The sequence below is a fragment of the Oncorhynchus mykiss genome, chromosome 10 (genome assembly GCF_013265735.2).
Source record: "Oncorhynchus mykiss isolate Arlee chromosome 10, USDA_OmykA_1.1, whole genome shotgun sequence".
Classification (NCBI taxonomy): Eukaryota; Metazoa; Chordata; class Actinopteri; order Salmoniformes; family Salmonidae; genus Oncorhynchus; species Oncorhynchus mykiss.
The window spans coordinates 7,580,625-7,603,195 of record NC_048574.1 but is presented as its reverse complement, the minus strand read 5'-3'; the positions used below and the strand labels follow the sequence as shown (position 1 = coordinate 7,603,195).

At 47.4% G+C, this 22,571-nt stretch overlaps 1 protein-coding gene across 1 annotated transcript in view; it reads left to right on the top strand.

Moving 5' to 3' along the window:
* Positions 1 to 22,571, top strand: part of LOC110533304 (serine/arginine repetitive matrix protein 3-like) — a 189,165-nt gene that overhangs the window by 67,583 nt on the left and 99,011 nt on the right. The window contains exon 2 of the mRNA XM_036989600.1: positions 7,676 to 7,968. Within this exon, the coding sequence (XP_036845495.1) occupies positions 7,688 to 7,968 (281 nt within the window). The 5' untranslated portion in view covers positions 7,676 to 7,687. The remainder of the gene's footprint in view (positions 1 to 7,675; positions 7,969 to 22,571) is intronic.

Sequence of the window (22,571 nt, the reverse complement as noted above, 5' to 3'; positions counted from 1 at the left end):
GACTGGTGGAGGCCATACCACTAATGTACAATATGTGTTCCCCAAACACAAACACAACACATCACTATTATGATGTTTTACCCAGACAGAGACAACACATCACTATTATGATGTTTAACCCAGTCAGAGACAGAGACAACACATCACTAGTATGATGTTTTACCCAGACAGAGACAACACATCACTATTATGATGTTTTACCCAGTCAGAGACAGAGACAACACATCACTATTATTATGTTTTACCCAGTCAGAGACAGAGACAACACATCACTATTATGATGTTCTACCCAGTCAGAGACAGAGACAACACATCACTATTATTATGTTTTACCCAGTCAGAGACAGAGACAACATATCACTATTATGATGTTTAACCCAGTCAGAGACAGAGACAACACATCACTATTATGATGTTTTACCCAGTCAGAGACAGAGACAACACATCACTATTATGATGTTTTACCCAGTCAGAGACAGAGACAACACATCACTATTATGATGTTTTACCCAGTCAGAGACAGAGACAGAGACATCACTATTATGATGTTCTACCCAGTCAGAGACAGAGACAACACATCACTATTATGATGTTTTACCCAGTCAGAGACAGAGACAACACATCACTATTATGATGTTTTACCCAGTCAGAGACAACACATCACTATTATGATGTTTTACCCAGACAGAGGCAGAGACAACACATCACTATTATTATGTTTTACCCAGACAGAGGCAGAGACAACACATCACTATTATTATGTTTTACCCAGTCAGTGACAGACCAAAACAACTAAATTGGAGGTTAGACACATAACCTTCATTACAATTCCTGCAGTCTCTTGTGAAATACTGTCTGGTCTTTTCTGAGTCCTCAGTGAAAAATGAAGCAATTAGTTGTCCACTATCAACTGGTGCTGGGGTAGGGAGGGAGGATGGAGAGGGAGGGAGAGGGAGGGAGGATGGAGAGGGAGGGAGAGGGAGGGAGGATGGAGAGGGAGGGAGAGGGAGGGAGGATGGAGAGGGAGGGAGAGGGAGGGAGGGAGGATGGAGAGGGAGGGAGGGAGGATGGCGGTGGGGTAGGGAGGGAGGATGGAGAGGGAGGAAGAGTGAGGGATGGAGAATGGAGAGGGAGGGAGGGAGGATGGAGAGGGAGGGAGGGAGGATGCCGGTGGGGTAGGGAGGGAGGATGGAGTGGGAGGGAGAGGGAGGGAGGATGGAGAGGGAGGGAGGATGGCGGTGGGGTAGGGAGGGAGGATGGAGAGGGAGGGAAGATGAAGAGGGAGGGAGGGTGGAGGATGGAGGTGGGTGGGAGAGGAAGGATGGAGAGGGAGGGAGGGTGGAGGATGGAGAGGAATGGAGGATGGAGAGGGATGGAGAGGGAGGGAGGGTGGAGGATGGAGAGGGAGGGAGGGAAGATGAAGAGGGAGGGAGGGTGGAGGCTGGAGAGGGATGGAGAGGGAGGGAGGGTGGGTGGAGGATGGAGGTGGGTTGGAGAGGGAGGATGGAGAGGGAGGGAGGGTGGGTGGAGGATGGAGAGGGAGGGAGAAGGAGGGAGGGTGGAGGATGGAGAGAGAGGGAAGATGAAGAGGGAGGGAGGGTGGAGGATGGAGAGGGAGGGAGGATGGAGGTGGGTGGGAGAGGAAGGGAGGGTGGAGGATGGAGAGGGAGGGAGGATGGAGGTGGGTGGGAGAGGGAGGGAGGATGGAGAGGGGAGGAGAGGGAGGGAGGATGGAGAGGGAGGGAGAGTGAGGAAGGGAGGGAGTGTGCGATGTTCGTGTGATGTGTGTGTGAGAGAGAGTTTGTTGTGTGTAAGAAAGAGAGAGAGAGAGAGAGAGAGAGAGAGTGTGTTCTTTAACCATTTGTACATATGTATAATATGACATTTGTAATGTCTTTATTGTTTTGAAATTTCTGTATGTTTAATGTTTACTGTTAATTTTTATAGTTTATTTCACTTTTGTATATTATCTACCTCACTTGCTTTGGTAATGTTAACACATGTTTCCCATGCCAATAAAGCAATTGAATTGAATTGAGAGAGAGACAGAGAGCGTGTGAGAGAGAGTGTCTGTGTGTGTGACTTGACGTTTTGTCTTTCTTTAATGACATATCCTCATTTCATTAAAACCTAGTGTGTGCTCAGGAAAGGGAAACATACTTTGTCCTATCCAGAGATGGAACCATCCAAACCTCCTCTGCAGCTCACTTTTCTCTGGAGCTACATACGCTACATACTTTTTATTGGGATGGTTGGCTTCACAGTTTTACTTTCCTGAGATGAAGAGGGCCAACAGGCTCAAACAGATAGTAGGTGACTTGTTAGGAACAACCAGGAGCTGCCTATAGTTCCCCATCTAGTGGACCGGAGAGTGCTGAGGATCTCCGTTGATCTTAAGGACCTCAGGACTAGTGGAATCAAAAATATCCCCATAACAGTAAAGATCCACCACTATATTTTACCGTAGGTGTTAGGTACTTTCTGCACCTGCTTCTGTTTTTTTAAACACCAAATCCACCACTGGTGGGCGTGGCCAAAGAGCTCAATCTTCATGTCATCTGACCATAGCACCGGCTCCCTCTCTACCCTCAGGAGCATGTTATACCAGAATCTATTACTCTTATAACAGGTGACCTCCGACCTCACCTTAATCATCCACCACCTCTTGATCCTAGCATACCTACAGTAGCTAATCTACCAGAGTTAGAAATGGAAATGAATGTGTGTGAAATATAAACGTACCGAGCATAGCACCGCCTGGAGTTTGATCAGTGCCATTGGCCAGCGCTCCTCAGCAGCAGGCACGCTGGTTCCCTCCAGCCAACAACAACAGACAAAATCCTAGAGGAAAACCTGGTTCAGTCTGCTTTCCACCAGACACTGGGAGACAAATTCACCTTTCAGCAGGACAATAATCTAAAACACAAAGACAAATATACACTGGAGTTGGTTACCAAGAAAACACTGAATGTTCCTGAGTGTCCTAGTTATAGTTTTGACTTAAATCTCCTTGCAAATCTATGACAAGACCTGAAATGGGTTGTCTAGTAATGATCAACAACCAATTTGACAGAGCTTGAAGAATGTTGAAAAGAATAATGGGTAAATGTTGCACAATCCAGGTGTGGAAAGCTCTTAGAGACTTACCCAGAAAGACTCACAGCTGTAATCGCTGCCAAAGGTGATTCTAACATGAATTGACTCAAGGTTGAATACTTATCCAATCAAGATATATTCATGTTTGAATTTCATAAATGATTTACAAATGTTAGAATTTTTCTTCCACTTTTGATATTACATAATATTTTGTGTAGATCCCACTTTTGTAACACAACAGAATGTGGAAAAAGTCAAGGGGTGTGAATACTTTCTGAAGGCTCTGTATACTGTATGCTAAAAAAAAGGGAAATTAAATTATTTTAAACAATTGCTCAGAGAAATATATTTTGTTTCAGTAATACAAAAAAAATCCACCCAAAAATTATTGGCACCCCTGTATTGAATACTCCCCTTGGTATTGAATACCACCCTCCCCTTGGTATTGAATACCACCCTCCCCTTGGTATTGAATACCACCCTCCCCTTGGTATTGAATACCACCCTCCCCTTGGTATTGAATACCACCCTCCCCTTGGTATTGAATACCACCCTCCCCTTGGTATTGAATACCACCCTCCCCTTGGTATTGAATACCACCCTCCCCTTGGTATTGAATACCACCCTCCCCTTGGTATTGAATACCACCTTCCCCTTGGTATTGAATACCACCCTCCCCTTGGTATTGAATACCACCCCCCCCTTGGTATTGAATACCACCCTCCCCTTGGTATTGAATACCACCCTCCCCTTGGTATTGAATACCACCCTCCCCTTGGTATTGAATACCACCCTCCCCTTGGTATTGAATACCACCCTCCCCTTGGTATTGAATACCACCCTCCCCTTGGTATTGAATACCACCCTCCCCTTGGTATTGAATACCACCCTCCCCTTGCGAGGATAACGACACTGAGCCTTTTTTGTAAAATGCGTTATGAGATTGTAGAACACATTGGTAGGGATCTTAGACCATTACTCCATACAGATTCTTTCCAGATCCTTGATATCTGTCATCTGCTCTTATGGACTTCCTTCTTCAGCTCAAACCACAGGTTTACAATGGGGTTCAAGTCCGGAGACTGAGATGGCCATTGCAAAATGTTGATTTTGTGGTCAATTGAACATTTATTTGCATGGGGTTTTGATTAGTTATTGTCTTGCTGGAAGATCCACTTGCGGCCAAGAGTCAGCCTCCTGCTAGAGGAAACCAGGTTCTTGTCAAATATGTCCAAGGAACTTGGTAAAGTTCATGTCTCCGTTGATCTTAAGGACCTCAGGACTAGTGGAATCAAAAATATCCCCATAACAGTAAAGATCCACCACTATATTTTACCGTAGGCATTAGGTACTTTCTGCACCTGCTTCTGTTTTTTTAAACACCAAATCCACCACTGGTGGGCATGGCCAAAGAGCTCAATCTTCATGTCATCTGACCATAGCACCGTTTCCAATCCTGAAAAACTCCCCAGTCCTTAACGATTACAAGCATACCCATAACATGATGCAGCCACCACCATGCTTGAAAACATTGAGAATGGTACTCAGTAATGTGTTGTACTGGACATAACCCTTTGTATTCAGGACAATAAGTGAATTGCTTGGCCACATATTTTGAAGTATTACTTTAGTGCCTTGTTCCAAACAGGATGAAAGTTTTTGAATATTTTTTATTCTGTACAGGCTAGTGCTGTTATGGTGACCGTCATGAAGACATTCAAATTCCACGTGACGTTTGCTACTCTCGTTAGCATGCTATCACTCCTCCAGACAGTAATGGCTGCTAGTCAGAGTCTCATTGAAGGACTCAGCTACTCAGGTTAGCATGCTATCACTGCTCCAGAGCTAACTGAGGGAGAGCTAATAGCTGATGGTGCTCTGTGTGGTGACTGGCGTCTGCTCGGATCCTCCTCAGACCCTGGTTGGCTCCGGCTCATCCATTCAGCCTGGCTCTGAACGCACACACACACACACACACACACACACACACACACACACACCCATGTCATTAGTAGTCTACCAAACTTGCTAACTGCCTGGTACTCAGCACTCTATTGTCCCTCTAATCACTCTGACGTTAATGCAAATGTAATGGAAATGAATGCCAGCCTACCTGGAGAAGAACCAGGGGAAAAACGGTTCTCAATTCGCTATTTAAGTGCATAAATGACATGTATATATTTCCCCTGTTTCTAGACAGATTAATGATAATGGTCCATTCTAAATCAAAGCCAACATTTGTGCTTATAGCCTACTGCCCGGTGCACATTGCTGCGCTTCTAGTGTGAAAAAATAGCCTAATAGTTTAGCAACATTTTAAGCTGAACGTTCTGATCTATTGCGTCAGCCACATTACGTAAAAAGTTTAATTTGAGATATATCGCTTCCCACAACTGTCCCAGACTATGTTTAGAATTTCTATTTCTCGCACAGAATAGAACAAGTTAATTTTGTACTATGAGGGATAGTAGATTGACATAGGCTAGTGCTTTAGAGTCGCATCACGCAGCCTTACAATGCATTAAAAATCTATACATATAGCCCAACGTTTGTAGAACAACTAAAGTTACATTAATAACTCTAAATTAAACATATAGGAGCACATACAGTACCAGGCAAAAGTTTGGACACATCTACTCATTCAAGTTTTTATTTTTACTTTTTCTACATTGTAGAATAAAAGCTATGAAACAACACATATGGAATCATGTAATAACCAAAACAAATTGTTAAACAAATCCAAATATATTTTATATTTGAGATCCTTCAAAGTAGCCACCCTTTGCCCTGATGACAGCTCTGCACACTTTTGGCATTCTCTCAACCAGCTTCATGAGGTAGTCACCTGGAATGCATTTCAATTCACAGGTGTGCCTTGTTACATTTTAATTTGTGGAATTTCTTTCTTTCTAATTGTGTTTCCGCCAATCAGTTGTGTTGTGACTAGGTAGGGTTGGTATACAGAAGATAGCCCTATTTGGCAAGAACAGCTAAAATAAGCAAAGAGAAACGACAATCAGTCCAGATTGACTGACATGAAGGTCAGTCAATGCAGAACATTTCAAGAACTTTCAAAGTTTCTTCAAGTGCAGTCACAAAAACCATCAAGCGCTATGATGAATTTGGCTCTCATGAGGACAACCACAGGAAAGAAAGACGCTGAGTTAATAACTCTGCTGCAGAGGATCAATTCGTTAGAGTTAACTGGACCTCAGATTTCAAGTAACAGACACATCTCAACATCACATTTGTAGAGGAGACTGCGTGAATCAGGCCTTCATGGTCTAATTTCTGCAAAGAAACCACTACTACAGAACACCAATAAGAAGAAGAGTACTAGTTTTGCCAACAGACATTTGGTATAGCCAGATCAGGACCTAACATAAGGACAACTCAGAGTATGTTATTCTGTTCTTCTGAAATAGACCAGAATTTCTTCATATCATGCTTCTTTAGTCCTGTCTAAAATAAATAATGGATTTATTTTGAAGGTGTAAGCTATATTACATGGATTTATTAGACTTTTTAAAATGTAGATGTTTCACAGGTCTGCATCAGTGTGGAAGCCAGGAGATGCTAAATGTGTTTATGTTAATTATCGGTCAATTACCTTGAGGTATTTGTTTGAAAATCACCGTCTGACGAAAGTTGGTGACCGCCACAGCTCTAGTACAGTCTTCTTTCTTTTCACTATGTCAATTCATTTTAGTATTGTGGAGTAAATACAACTGAACTCTGGAGCTGTTGTAAAGTCACCATAAAGTCACCATATTTCATAGTGAAATCCCTGAGCGGTTTCCTTTCTCTCCGGCAACTGAGTTAATAAGGATGCCTGTATGTTTGTATTGGCTGGGTATATTGATACACCATCCGAAGTGTAACTGATGAATTCACCATAGTCACCATAGTCACCATAGTCACCATAGTCACCATAGTCAAAGAGATATTCAATGTCTGCTTCTTTATTCTTACCCATCTACCAATAGGTGCCCTTTTTTTTGGTCTTTGTGTGTGAATCTGTGTTTGAAATCCACTGCTCGACTCATTGATCTTTATAGATCATTTGAATGTGTGGGGTACAGAGATGAGGTAGTCATGTTAAACACTATTATTGTACACAGAGTGAGTCCATGCAACGTTATTATGTGACTTGTTCAGCAGTTTTACTCCTGAACTTATTTAAGTTTGTCGTAACAAAAGGGGTTGAATGCTTATTGACTCAAGATATTTCAGCTTTACAAATGTAATATATTTGTAAAACAAAAATGGGTAAACCATAATTCCATTTTGACATTATGGGGTATTTTGTGCCAGTGTCAAAACATAATAATTTCATTAATTTTAAATTCACGTTGTAACACAAAAAAATATGGAAAAGTCATGGGGTGTGAATACATTCTGATTTTATACAGTCTTTTTTGCTCATCTTTATCAAGGGTGCCAATCATTATGGACCTGATTGTACATCCCAGGTAAACAATTCAACCGGTACCACTAACCTCTCTCTCTCTCTCTCTCTCTCTCTCTCTCTCTCTCTCTCTCTCTCTCTCTCTCTCTCTTTCTCTCTCTCTCTCTATAGAACGTCGTCACCATGTACGATGGGGCGAGGGTGCCTTCCCCCCAGGACATTGTTAACGGTGTGCTTCCTACGGCCGTGGCCATGGCAGGAACAGGAGCCGGGGAGGGCGGGTCAGTGTCGGTACCTGCCCCGGCTGTGGGGCCCAAGCCAGAAGAAGAGGTGGTTCCAGAGGAGGAGCCTAGCCCGGAGCCTGTCCTAGTGAAGAAGGCCCACAGGGAGATCCTAGACCATGACAGAAAGAGGAGGGTGGAGCTGAAATGCATGGAGCTCCAGGAGATGATGGAGGAACAGGGGTCAGTTGAGTCTGGATGAGTATCATACTAAACTGGGTTTATATTTGTAGATACATGCTGGGAAAGTTTGGTAGAATACACAGAATGGATGTGAACGCTATCATGCCCTGGTTAAAACTTATTATGGCTTAGGATATGACAACAGCCAGTGAAAGTGAGGGGCACCAAATTCAAACAACAGAAATCTCATAATTAAAATTCCTTAAACATACAAACAGTATTTTACACCGTTTTACATCCAGTGATTTTGCAGAGAGCCACATCAATTTACATCAATTTACATCAATTTACATCAATTTACAACAATTTACATCAATTTACAGAAATAATCATAATAAACATTGATAAGAGTTATTGCAGGACACAGCTACCTGTGTCAGCGGGTAGGACACACCTGTACCCCCTGTATATTGCTGCCAGTAAGATTGCACCTAAATCAACCATTTATCTGATCATCAAGAACTTCAAAGAGAGCGGTTCAATTGTTGTGAAGAAGGCTTCAGGGCACCCAAGAAAGTCCAGCAAGCGCCAGGACCGTCTCTTAAAGTTGATTCAGCTGTGGGATCGGGGCACCACCAGTACAGAGCTTGCTCAGGAATGGCAGCAGGCAGGTGTGAGTGCATCTGCACGCACAGTGAGGCAAAGACTTTTGGAGGATGGCCTGGTGTCAAGAAGGGCAGCAAGAAAGCCACTTCTCTCCAGGAAAAACATCAGGGACAGACTGATATTCTGCAAGAGGTACAGGGATTGGACTGCTAAGGACTGGGGTAAAGTCATTTTCTCTGATGAATCCCCTTTCCGATTGTTTGGGGCATCTGGAGAAAAGCTTGTCCGGAGAAGACAAGGTGAGCGCTACCATCAGTCCTGTGTCATGCCAACAGTAAAGCATGCTGAGATCATTCATGTGTGGGGTTGTGTCTCAGCCAAGGGAGTGTGCTCGCTCACAATTTTTCCTAAGAACACAGCCATGAATAAAGAATGGTACCAACACATCCTCCAAGAGCAACTTCTCCCAACCATCCAGGAACAGTTTGGTGACGAACAATGCCTTTTCCAGCAAGATGGAGCACCTTGCCATAAGGCAAAAGTGATAACTAAGTGACTCGGGGAACAAAACTTTTATATTTTGGGTCCATGGCCAGGAAACTCCCCAGACCTTAATCCCATTGAGAACTTGTGGTCAATCCTCAAGAGGCGGGTGGACAAACAAAAACCCACAAATTCTGACAAACCCCAAGCATTGATTATGCAAGAATGGGCTGCCATCAGTCAGGATGTGGCCCAGAAGTTAATTAACAGCATGCCAGGGTGGATTGCAGAGATCTTGAAAAAGAAGGGTCAACACTGTAAATATTGACTCTTTGCATCAACTTCATGTAATTGTCAATAAAAGCCTTTGACACTTATGAAATGCTTGTAATTATACTTCAGTATTCCATAGTAACATCTGACAAAAATATCTAAAGACACTGAAGCAGCAAACTTTGTGAAAATTAATATTTGTGTCTTTCTCAAAACTTTTGGCCACGACTGTATACAGGGGGTTACGGTACCGAGTCAATATGGAGAATATATACAGGGGGTACCGGTACCGAGTCAATGTGGAGACTATATACATGGGGTACCAGTACCGAGTCAGTGTGGAGACTATATACAGGGGGTACCAGTACCGAGTCAGTGTGGAGACTATATACATGGGGTACCAGTACCGAGTCAGTGTGGAGACTATATACATGGGGTACCGGTACCGAGTCAGTGTGCAGGGGTACAGGTTAGTTGAGGTAATGTGTACATGTAGGTAGGGGTGAAGTGACTATGCATAGATAATAAACAGTGAGTAGCAGCAGTGTACAAGTCAAATGGAGGTGGGGCTGTCAATGTAAATGTAGACATGCAATAAAGTTGCCTGAGTACAAAGTGTATGCTACTCTGAGGTAATGTAGATAAACGAAATGGACATGTAATCTGGGCAGATAGCGACTATCTTCGTGGCAGTCAGGCCTCCCTCCTAACTGATCGTTTATCTGAGTCTAATACATCTTCCAAGGTGGTACGTACTCCTGGAGGGGCTCTAAGCTTCTCTCCGTAGTGATACACTTTTGGACAGTTGAATAAATAATAATAATAATTTATTAAACTTTTAGAGTGATTTTTTATTACAAAACGTCCTTTAAAAGTGAAGGAGAAAAATAATTGACGGGCAATTTTGAAAAACTCAAAACAAGTAGTTCAATAGATGGATTATTATGGCAGACAGGAAGTTAACTGGTGGCTTGAACAGTCAGCGCTTGTATGAAGGCTAGAGAAGAGGCATTTCGGAGAGGAAATGGAGAGGTGCGGGGCGGGGCATCAGATCCAGGGGGTTTCAGACTGGTCCCGGGCCCGGTTTCCCAAAAGCATCTTAAGGCTACGTTCATCGTAAGAACCTTCATGGGAGCATCGTTAAACGTCCGAGCTGTTTCCCAAAACAATCGTTACTAAAGTTGCTCTTTAAAACGCTTGTTACTTAACGATTGACTCATAGAACAGACAAATACGTTGTTAGATGCTCCCCCCCCCTTCCGCATCACTTTATACACAGAAGATCTCTGCTAAACACAAGATCTCTGCTAAACACAAGATCTCTGCTAAACACAAGATCTCTGCTAAACACAAGATCTCTGCTAAACACAAGATCTCTGCTAAACACAAGATCTCTGCTAAACACAAGATCTCTGCTAAACACAAAATCAAGATGTCTTTTTTGTGACCTCTGATAACTTCAGAAGAAATGTGACTGTGAGTGCAATGACTACAAATAGAAAGTTGGCCATTTCTTAGCATAACAAGCAAATAACAACGACGTTTCAAATTAAAACCCAGATGACTGTTTTAAAAGATAAACACTGTGTTGGATACATAGACCAGGTAGCCTAGTGGTTAGAGTGTGGAGGAGGCAGGTAGCCTAGTGGTTCGAGTGTAGAAGAGGCAGGTAGCCTAGTGGTTAGAGTGTAGAGGAGGCAGGTAGCCTAGTGGTTAGAGTGTAGAGGAGGCAGGTAGCCTAGTGGTTAGAGTGTAGAGGAGGCAGGTAGCCTAATGGTTAGAGTGTAGAGGAGGCAGGTAGCCTAGTGGTTAGAGTGTAGAGGAGGCAGGTAGCCTAGTGGTTAGAGTGTAGAGGAGGCAGGTAGCCTAGTGGTTAGAGTGTCGAGGAGGCAGGTAGTCTAGTGGTTAGAGTGTAGGGGGTTGCAGGTAGCCTAGTGGTTAGAGTGTAGGGGGTTGCAGGTAGCCTAGTGGTTAGAGCGTAGAGGAGGCAGGTAGCCTAGTGGTTAGAGCGTAGAGGAGGCAGGTAGCCTAGTGGTTAGAGCGTAGGGTCGGCAGGTAGCCTAGTGGTTAGAGCGTAGGGGCGGCAGGGTAGCCTAGTGGTTAGAGTGTTGGGGCGGCAGGTAGCCTAGTGGTTAGAGTGTTGAGGAGGCAGGTAGCCTAATGGTTAGAGTGTTGAGAAGGTAGGTAGCCTAGAGGTTAGAGTGTAGAGGAGGCAGGTAGCCTAGTGGTTAGAGTATAGAGGAGGCAGGTAGCCTAGTGGTTAGAGTGTTGAGGAGGCAGGTAGCCTAGTGGTTAGAGTGTAGAGGAGGCAGGTAGCCTAATGGTTAGAGTGTAGAGGAGGCAGGTAGCCTAGTGGTTAGAGTGTAGGGGCGGCAGGGTAGTCTAGTGGTTAGAGTGTAGGGGCGGCAGGTAGCCTAGTGGTTAGAGTGTAGAGGGTTTAGGTAGCCTAGTGGTTAGAGTGTAGAGGAGGCAGGTAGCCTAGTGGTTAGAGTGTAGAGGAGGCAGGGTAGCCTAGTGTTTAGAGTGTAGAGGCGGCAGGGTAGCCTAGTGGTTAGAGTGTAGAGGAGGTAGGTAGCCTAGTGGTTAGAGTGTAAAGGCGGCAGGGTAGCCTAGTGGTTAGAGTGTAGAGGAGGCAGGTAATCTAGTGGTTAGAGTGTTGAGGAGGCAGGTAGCCTAGTGGTTAGAGTGTAGAGGAGGCATGTAGGCTAGTGGTTAGAGTGTAGAGGATGCAGGTAGCCTAGTGGTTAGAGTGTAGAGGAGGCAGGTAGCCTAGTAGTTAGAGTGTAGGGGCGGTAGGTAGTCTAGTGGTTAGAGTGTAGAGGAGGCAGGTAGCCTAGTGGTTAGACTGTAGAGGCGGCAGGGTAGCCTAATGGTTAGAGTGTAGAGGAGGTAGGTAGCCTAGTGGTTAGAGTGTGGAGGCGGCAGGGTAGCCTAGTGGTTAGAGTGTAGAGGAGGCAGGTAGTCTAGTGGTTAGAGTGTAGAGGAGGCAGGTAGCCTAGTGGTTAGAGTGTAGAGGCGGCAGGGTAGCCTAGTGGTTAGAATGTTGAGAAGGCAGGTAGCCTAGTGGTTAGAGTGTAGAGGAGGCAGGTAGCCTAATGGTTAGAGTGTTGGGGCGGCAGGTAGCCTAGTGGTTAGAGTGTAGAGGAGGCAGGTAGCCTAATGGTTAGAGTGTAGAGGAGGCAGGTAGCCTAATGGTTAGAGTGTTGGGGAGGTAGGTAGCCTAATGGTTAGAGTGTTGGGGAGGTAGGTAGGCTAATGGTTAGAGTGTTGGGAGGCAGGTAGCCTAGTGGTTAGAGTGTTGAGGAGGCAGGTAGCCTAGTGGTTAGAGTGTAGAGGAGGCAGGGTAGCCTAATGGTTAGAGTGTTGGGGAGGTAGGTAGCCTAATGGTTAGAGTGTTGGGGTTGCAGGTAGCCTAGTGGTTAGAGCGTAGAGGAGGCAGGTAGCCTATTGGTTAGAGCGTAGAGGAGGCAGGTAGCCTAGTGGTTAGAGCGTAGGGGCGGCAGGTAGCCTAGTGGTTAGAGCGTAGGGGCGGCAGGTTAGCCTAGTGGTTAGAGTGTTGGGGCGGCAGGTAGCCTAGTGGTTAGAGTGTTGAGGAGGCAGGTAGCCTAGTGGTTAGAGCGTAGAGGAGGCAGGTAGCCTAGTGGTTAGAGCGTAGGGTCGGCAGGTAGCCTAGTGGTTAGAGCGTAGGGGCGGCAGGGTAGCCTAGTGGTTAGAGTGTTGGGGCGGCAGGTAGCCTAGTGGTTAGAGTGTTGAGGAGGCAGGTAGCCTAATGGTTAGAGTGTTGAGAAGGTAGGTAGCCTAGAGGTTAGAGTGTAGAGGAGGCAGGTAGCCTAGTGGTTAGAGTATAGAGGAGGCAGGTAGCCTAGTGGTTAGAGTGTTGAGGAGGCAGGTAGCCTAGTGGTTAGAGTGTAGAGGAGGCAGGTAGCCTAATGGTTAGAGTGTAGAGGAGGCAGGTAGCCTAGTGGTTAGAGTGTAGGGGCGGCAGGGTAGTCTAGTGGTTAGAGTGTAGGGGCGGCAGGTAGCCTAGTGGTTAGAGTGTAGAGGGTTTAGGTAGCCTAGTGGTTAGAGTGTAGAGGAGGCAGGTAGCCTAGTGGTTAGAGTGTAGAGGAGGCAGGGTAGCCTAGTGTTTAGAGTGTAGAGGCGGCAGGGTAGCCTAGTGGTTAGAGTGTAGAGGAGGTAGGTAGCCTAGTGGTTAGAGTGTAAAGGCGGCAGGGTAGCCTAGTGGTTAGAGTGTAGAGGAGGCAGGTAATCTAGTGGTTAGAGTGTTGAGGAGGCAGGTAGCCTAGTGGTTAGAGTGTAGAGGAGGCATGTAGGCTAGTGGTTAGAGTGTAGAGGATGCAGGTAGCCTAGTGGTTAGAGTGTAGAGGAGGCAGGTAGCCTAGTAGTTAGAGTGTAGGGGCGGTAGGTAGTCTAGTGGTTAGAGTGTAGAGGAGGCAGGTAGCCTAGTGGTTAGACTGTAGAGGCGGCAGGGTAGCCTAATGGTTAGAGTGTAGAGGAGGTAGGTAGCCTAGTGGTTAGAGTGTGGAGGCGGCAGGGTAGCCTAGTGGTTAGAGTGTAGAGGAGGCAGGTAGTCTAGTGGTTAGAGTGTAGAGGAGGCAGGTAGCCTAGTGGTTAGAGTGTAGAGGCGGCAGGGTAGCCTAGTGGTTAGAATGTTGAGAAGGCAGGTAGCCTAGTGGTTAGAGTGTAGAGGAGGCAGGTAGCCTAATGGTTAGAGTGTTGGGGCGGCAGGTAGCCTAGTGGTTAGAGTGTAGAGGAGGCAGGTAGCCTAATGGTTAGAGTGTAGAGGAGGCAGGTAGCCTAATGGTTAGAGTGTTGGGGAGGTAGGTAGCCTAATGGTTAGAGTGTTGGGGAGGTAGGTAGGCTAATGGTTAGAGTGTTGGGAGGCAGGTAGCCTAGTGGTTAGAGTGTTGAGGAGGCAGGTAGCCTAGTGGTTAGAGTGTAGAGGAGGCAGGGTAGCCTAATGGTTAGAGTGTTGGGGAGGTAGGTAGCCTAATGGTTAGAGTGTTGGGGTTGCAGGTAGCCTAGTGGTTAGAGCGTAGAGGAGGCAGGTAGCCTATTGGTTAGAGCGTAGAGGAGGCAGGTAGCCTAGTGGTTAGAGCGTAGGGGCGGCAGGTAGCCTAGTGGTTAGAGCGTAGGGGCGGCAGGTTAGCCTAGTGGTTAGAGTGTTGGGGCGGCAGGTAGCCTAGTGGTTAGAGTGTTGAGGAGGCAGGTAGCCTAATGGTTAGAGTGTTGAGAAGGTAGGTAGCCTAGAGGTTAGAGTGTAGAGGAGGCAGGTAGCCTAGTGGTTAGAGTATAGAGGAGGCAGGTAGCCTAGTGGTTAGAGTGTTGAGGAGGCAGGTAGTCTAGTGGTTAGAGTGTAGAGGAGGCAGGTAGCCTAATGGTTAGAGTGTAGAGGAGGCAGGTAGCCTAGTGGTTAGAGTGTAGGGGCGGCAGGGTAGTCTAGTGGTTAGAGTGTAGGGGCGGCAGGTAGCCTAGTGGTTAGAGTGTAGGGGCGGTAGGTAGTCTAGTGGTTAGAGTGTAGAGGAGGCAGGTAGCCTAGTGGTTAGAGTGTAGAGGCGGCAGGGTAGCCTAGTGGTTAGAGTGTAGAGGAGGCAGGTAGCCTAGTGGTTAGAGTGTTGAGGAGGCAGGTAGCCTAGTGGTTAGAGTGTAGAGGAGGCAGGGTAGCCTAATGGTTAGAGTGTTGGGGAGGTAGGTAGCCTAATGGTTAGAGTGTTGGGGTTGCAGGTAGCCTAGTGGTTAGAGCGTAGAGGAGGCAGGTAGCCTATTGGTTAGAGCGTAGAGGAGGCAGGTAGCCTAGTGGTTAGAGCGTAGGGGCGGCAGGTAGCCTAGTGGTTAGAGCGTAGGGGCGGCAGGTTAGCCTAGTGGTTAGAGTGTTGGGGCGGCAGGTAGCCTAGTGGTTAGAGTGTTGAGGAGGCAGGTAGCCTAATGGTTAGAGTGTTGAGAAGGTAGGTAGCCTAGAGGTTAGAGTGTAGAGGAGGCAGGTAGCCTAGTGGTTAGAGTATAGAGGAGGCAGGTAGCCTAGTGGTTAGAGTGTTGAGGAGGCAGGTAGTCTAGTGGTTAGAGTGTAGAGGAGGCAGGTAGCCTAATGGTTAGAGTGTAGAGGAGGCAGGTAGCCTAGTGGTTAGAGTGTAGGGGCGGCAGGGTAGTCTAGTGGTTAGAGTGTAGGGGCGGCAGGTAGCCTAGTGGTTAGAGTGTAGGGGCGGTAGGTAGTCTAGTGGTTAGAGTGTAGAGGAGGCAGGTAGCCTAGTGGTTAGAGTGTAGAGGCGGCAGGGTAGCCTAGTGGTTAGAGTGTAGAGGAGGTAGGTAGCCTAGTGGTTAGAGTGTAGAGGCGGCAGGGTAGCCTAGTGGTTAGAGTGTAGAGGAGGCAGGTAGCCTAGTGGTTAGAGTGTAGGGGCGGCAGGGTAGTCTAGTGGTTAGAGTGTAGGGGCGGCAGGTAGCCTAGTGGTTAGAGTGTAGAGGGTTTAGGTAGCCTAGTGGTTAGAGTGTAGAGGATGCAGGTAGCCTAATGGTTAGAGTGTAGAGGAGGCAGGTAGCCTAGTAGTTAGAGTGTAGGGGCGGTAGGTAGTCTAGTGGTTAGAGTGTAGAGGAGGCAGGTAGCCTAGTGGTTAGACTGTAGAGGTGGCAGGGTAGCCTAATGGTTAGAGTGTAGAGGAGGTAGGTAGCCTAGTGGTTAGAGTGTGGAGGCGGCAGGGTAGCCTAGTGGTTAGAGTGTAGAGGAGGCAGGTAGTCTAGTGGTTAGAGTGTAGAGGAGGCAGGTAGCCTAGTGGTTAGAGTGTAGAGGCGGCAGGGTAGCCTAGTGGTTAGAATGTTGAGAAGGCAGGTAGCCTAGTGGTTAGAGTGTAGAGGAGGCAGGTAGCCTAATGGTTAGAGTGTTGGGGCGGCAGGTAGCCTAGTGGTTAGAGTGTAGAGGAGGCAGGTAGCCTAATGGTTAGAGTGTAGAGGAGGCAGGTAGCCTAATGGTTAGAGTGTTGGGGAGGTAGGTAGCCTAATGGTTAGAGTGTTGGGGAGGTAGGTAGCCTAATGGTTAGAGTGTTGGGAGGCAGGTAGCCTAGTGGTTAGAGTGTTGAGGAGGCAGGTAGCCTAGTGGTTAGAGTGTAGAGGAGGCAGGGTAGCCTAATGGTTAGAGTGTTGGGGAGGTAGGTAGCCTAATGGTTAGAGTGTTGGGGTTGCAGGTAGCCTAGTGGTTAGAGCGTAGAGGAGGCAGGTAGCCTATTGGTTAGAGCGTAGAGGAGGCAGGTAGCCTAGTGGTTAGAGCGTAGGGGCGGCAGGTAGCCTAGTGGTTAGAGCGTAGGGGCGGCAGGTTAGCCTAGTGGTTAGAGTGTTGGGGCGGCAGGTAGCCTAGTGGTTAGAGTGTTGAGGAGGCAGGTAGCCTAATGGTTAGAGTGTTGAGAAGGTAGGTAGCCTAGAGGTTAGAGTGTAGAGGAGGCAGGTAGCCTAGTGGTTAGAGTATAGAGGAGGCAGGTAGCCTAGTGGTTAGAGTGTTGAGGAGGCAGGTGGTCTAGTGGTTAGAGTGTAGAGGAGGCAGGTAGCCTAATGGTTAGAGTGTAGAGGAGGCAGGTAGCCTAGTGGTTAGAGTGGAGGGGCGGCAGGGTAGTCTAGTGGTTAGAGTGTAGGGGCGGCAGGTAGCCTAGTGGTTAGAGTGTAGGGGCGGTAGGTAGTCTAGTGGTTAGAGTGTAGAGGAGGCAGGTAGCCTAGTGGTTAGAGTGTAGAGGCGGCAGGGTAGCCTAGTGGTTAGAGTGTAGAGGAGGTAGGTAGCCTAGTGGTTAGAGTGTAGAGGCGGCAGGGTAGCCTAGTGGTTAGAGTGTAGAGGAGGCAGGTAGTCTAGTGGTTAGAGTGTAGAGGAGGCAGGTAGCCTAGTGGTTAGAGTGTAGAGGCGGCAGGGTAGCCTAGTGGTTAGAGTGTAGAGGAGGCAGGTAGCCTAGTGGTTAGAGTGTTGAGGAGGCAGGTAGCCTAGTGGTTAGAGTGTAGAGGAGGCAGGTAGCCTAATGGTTAGAGTGTTGGGGCGGCAGGTAGCCTAGTGGTTAGAGTGTAGAGGAGGCAGGTAGCCTAATGGTTAGAGTGTAGAGGAGGCAGGTAGCCTAATGGTTAGAGTGTTGGGGAGGTAGGTAGCCTAATGGTTAGAGTGTTGGGAGGCAGGTAGCCTAGTGGTTAGAGTGTTGAGGAGGCAGGTAGCCTAGTGGTTAGAGTGTAGAGGAGGCAGGGTAGCCTAATGGTTAGAGTGTTGGGGAGGTAGGTAGCCTAATGGTTAGAGTGTTGGGGAGGTAGGTAGCCTAGTGTTTAGAGTGTTGAGGAGTCAGGTAGCCTAGTGGTTAGAGTGTAGAGGAGGCAGGTAGCCTAATGGTTAGAGTGTTGGGGAGGTAGGTAGCCTAATGGTTAGAGTGTTGGGGAGGTAGGTAGCCTAATGGTTAGAGTGTTGGGGAGGTAGGTAGCCTAGTGGTTAGAGTGTTGGGGAGGCAGGTAGCTTAATGGTTAGAGTGTTGGGGAGGCAGGTAGCCTAGTGGTTAGAGTGTTGAGGAGGCAGGTAGCCTAGTGGTTAGTGTGTAGAGGAGACAGGGTAGCCTAATGGTTAGAGTGTCGAGGAGGCAGGTAGTCTAGTGGTTAGAGTGATGGGGAGGTAGGTAGCCTAATGGTTAGAGTGATGGGGAGGTAGGTAGCCTAGTGGTTAGAGTGTTGGGGAGGCAGGTAGCCTAATGGTTAGAGTGTTGGGGAGGTAGGTAGCCTAGTGGTTAGAGTGTAGGGGCGGCAGGTAGTCTAGTGGTTAGAGTGTTGAGGAGGCAGGTAGCCTAGTGGTTAGAGTGTTGGGGAGGTAGGTAGCCTAACGGTTAGAGTGTTGGGGAGGTAGGTAGCCTAATGGTTAGAGTGTTGGGGAGGTAGGTAGCCTAGTGGTTAGAGTGTTGGGGAGGTAGGTAGCCTAGTGGTTAGAGTGTTGGGGAGGCAGGTAGTCTAGTGGTTAGAGTGTTGGACTAGTAATCGAAATGGTTGCAAGATCAAATCCCCGAGCTGACAAGGTAAACATCTGTTGTTCTGCTGAACAGGTAGTTAACCCTCTGTTCCTAGCCAGTTAACCCACTGTTCCTAGCCAGTTAACCCAATGTTCCTAGCCAGTTAACCCACTGTTCCTAGCCAGTTAACCCACTGTTCCTAGGCCAGTTAACCCACTGTTCCTAGACCAGTTAACCCACTGTTCCTAGACCAGTTAGCCCACTGTTCCTAGACCAGTTAGCCCACTGTTCCTAGGCCAGTTAACCCACTGTTCCTAGACCAGTTAGCCCACTGTTCCTAGACCAGTTAGCCCACTGTTCCTAGACCAGTTAACCCACTGTTCCTAGACCAGTTAACCCACTGTTCCTAGACCAGTTAGCCCACTGTTCCTAGACCAGTTAGCCCACTGTTCCTAGACCAGTTAGCCCACTGTTCCTAGGCCAGTTAACCCACTGTTCCTAGACCAGTTAGCCCACTGTTCCTAGACCAGTTAGCCCACTGTTCCTAGACCAGTTAACCCACTGTTCCTAGACCAGTTAACCCACTGTTCCTAGACCAGTTAGCCCACTGTTCCTAGACCAGTTAACCCACTGTTCCTAGACCAGTTAGCCCACTGTTCCTAGACCAGTTAACCCACTGTTCCTAGACCAGTTAGCCCACTGTTCCTAGACCAGTTAACCCACTGTTCCTAGACCAGTTAGCCCACTGTTCCTAGACCAGTTAACCCACTGGTCCTAGCCAGTTAACCCACTGTTCCTAGACCAGTTAGCCCACTGTTCCTAGACCAGTTAACCCACTGTTCCTAGACCAGTTAGCCCACTGTTCCTAGACCAGTTAGCCCACTGTTCCTAGACCAGTTAACCCACTGTTCCTAGACCAGTTAGCCCACTGTTCCTAGACCAGTTAACCCACTGTTCCTAGACCAGTTAACCCACTGTTCCTAGACCAGTTAGCCCACTGTTCCTAGACCAGTTAACCCACTGTTCCTAGACCAGTTAACCCACTGTTCCTAGACCAGTTAGCCCACTGTTCCTAGACCAGTTAACCCACTGTTCCTAGACCAGTTAGCCCACTGTTCCTAGACCAGTTAGCCCACTGTTCCTAGACCAGTTAACCCACTGTTCCTGGGCTGTCATTGAAAATAAGAATTTGTTCATAACTGACTTGCCTTGTTAAAAGACAAACAAGCGAAAGACAAATGAAAACCAAGAGGACTATTAAAAGACAAACACAGTGTAGACTACATAGATCTATATATTGAAATACATTTCATGTTCATTCTATTGAGTTTTATTTAGCTATTTGTACGCTACTATAATTTTTGTCTCAATATATTTCATGATGTATAACGTGATCAACGATGTGTCAAATCTTGAGTTAGTCCGTTATTATATGGTAGGCATTAGAATAAGCCGCTCCAATATTTTGCAGCCGTAGGTGATAGTATCTCTCTAGGAGCCGATCCGTCGTCAGTATTGTGGAATAATTGTAATATTAAGGTAAGATTTGAAAGGGAGAAAGCTGATCCGAGAGCAGTGCATCCTATCAGTATCAGACACTTAACGGTGCTCTTAGCGAACGTTCTGTCTGCGTGGTGTTTTTTGGGAAACAAATGTTACATCTTCGGGCGTTGTAGGAAAGATGAATTGTTCAAACACTAGTAAACCTAAATTCCATCACTATCGGGGAACCGGTCCCAGAGCTGTTCATCAGGGCCCTTGTCGTCTCTGAAGCAGCTCTTCTCTGTAGTAGTCTCTGAGGTCAGACTCCATGGGTAGAACCTCCATCCCCACCACCGATTTGTAGCACCCACCTGGGTGATGCCACAACAACCGCCAAGGCACCAGAAAAGCCACCAAAGCCATTCTGTACATCAGTCCAGAATAGTCTGCCTTAAAGCTAATCGCTGGAGGAAACTGCTCCAAACTTAATCTTCAATGAGTTTGCCATCTCCAAACACCGTTGCCTTACTTCAAATCGAAATATAGCTAGCTAGTTTGCTAGCGAGTTAGCTTGCTAAGCTTCTTGATGACAGTGAAATATTAGTTAAGGGAAACCGACTAACTTGACAGTCATACCATGCTAATAGCTAATAAATTAGCTAACAAAAAACACATTTTGCAACAACAAAAAAAAAGAAAATAAATAATATCTAAATTTAAATAAGCAAAAGAACAGGATCACCTAGCCTAGGCTGCTAATTCCAGCGCCAACAATGGAAACCCATCAATAGATTCCCCAGCCACCAGTTAGTGATGAATGCGATTGGCTTGCGGGATAGGACAGGCATTGGGATAAACATGTTCTACAGTACTGCCGTTTCTAACAGGTTTTATTCTAACAGTTTTTCTAACAGAAATTGGATCGTCATGCCAACAGGAAACACTGTAACTCTATTCTCGGTCAGCTATTCTTCCAGTCTGTTGGTTCACTTAAGGTGGCCTTTAGGCTCCTCCTTTAGGCTCCTCCTTTAGGCTCCTCCTTTAGGCTACACATTGAACATAGTGGGTAAGATGAGATGGAAATGGAATACCAGCTGTCCTAACTGCCAGGTGTATTATGCGTGAAGGGTGAGGTTATTTACCCTAACGGGTTAGAAGTTCATTTCTGAAGTGGTTGATGGGTAAAACGGACAGCAACTTCCAGTTTCACTGGAGTTTTTCACAGCAGTTTAGTATGGCTACATTCTGTCTGGCTGAGGAAGGGGCCTGGGTCACTTGCAGTGGCCCTGGAGAGAACCATCTCTTCTTACAAAACTTGCCCTTGATGGCTTTTCCCCCCACCCACCCTTCTCCCAAGCAATGGAACTAATCCATGGCTCTTGTCTGGGGGGGGGGGGGGGGGGGGGGGGGTCTACAATAAGTGGGGTTGGTGTCTTTGTTTCTACAGCCCCCTCCATCCTCCCCCACCAGCGAGGAGCCAGGCTGGGCTGGGCCTCAGGCTCATTAGGCCTGATGGGTAATGGCAGCTGGAAGGCCAGGCTGGGCTGGGCCAGATTGATGTAGCTGATAGGGAGGTGGCTGCTGTATGTCAGTAGGAGGGGATAGGAAACGGGCACCACTGCCATCTGTCAGGCAGGGAAGGGCCCTCTCTATCTGGGCTACAGACTCCAGACTGTCCTCTCCAGGCTCTGGACTACAGTAATTGCCTCTGGTTTGAATGTGAAGGGCCATATGTCCTCTGGAGAGGCCCTAGTGACAGCAGTCTCATAATGATAGAGGAATGGGAGACTGTTATAGACACACGCTGTGTCCCAACCTATATATAGTGCAATCCTTTGGGTCCTGGTCTAAAGTAGTGCACTGTATAGGGAATAGGGTGCCATAGGGCTCTGGTCTAAAGTAGTGCACTATATAGGGAATAGGGTCTAAAGTAGTGCACTGTATAGGGAATAGGGTCTAAAGTAGTGCACTACGTAGGGAATAGGGTGCCATAGGTTTCTGGTCTAAAGTAGTGCACTATATAGGGAATAGGGTGTCATTTGGAATACAGACGTTCTCTACACTCCTATTTTAAACGCAGTTGAACTTGTTGTAGAGAAGTATACCACTATGCATTTGGACGTGGGATGGGAAGACCATGGTGGGATAGAGGGGTTTTAGTGAAGTGAAGAAGACCACCAGTTTGACTAAGTATGAAGGAGACATTTGTTGTGTTCCCCCCCACTTTAAATGAAAGAGAGAGGGAGGGACTGGAAAGGAGGGGATAAAGGGATGTAGAGAGGAAGAGGGGCGCAGGGTTCAGAGAGGAAGAGGGGCACAGGGCTCAGAGAGGGGGATAGAGAGGAAGAGGGGCGCAGGGCTCAGAGAGGAAGAGGGGCGCAGGGCTCAGAGAGAAAGAGGGGCGCAGGGCTCAGAGAGAAAGAGGGGCGCAGGGCTCAGAGAGGGGGATAGAGAGGAAGAGGGGCGCAGGGCTCAGAGAGGGGGATAGAGAGGAAGAGGGGCACAGGGCTCAGAGAGGGGGATAGAGAGGAAGAGGGGCACAGGGCTCAGAGAGGGGATAGAGAGGAAGAGGGGCGCAGGGCTCAGAGAGGGGGATAGAGAGAAAGAGGGGTGCAGGGCTCAGAGAGGGGGATAGAGAGGAAGAGGGGCGCAGGACTCAGAGAGGAGGATAAAGAGGAAGAGGGGCGCAGGGCTCAGAGAGGGGATAGAGAGGAAGAGGGGCACAGGGTTCAGAGAGGGGATAGAGAGGAAGAGGGGCGCAAGGCTCAGAGAGGGGATAGAGAGGAAGAGGGGCGCAGGGCTCAGAGAGGGGATAAAGAGGAAGAGGGGCGCAGGGCTCAGAGAAAAAAAGGGGCGCAGGGCTCAGAGAGAAAGAGG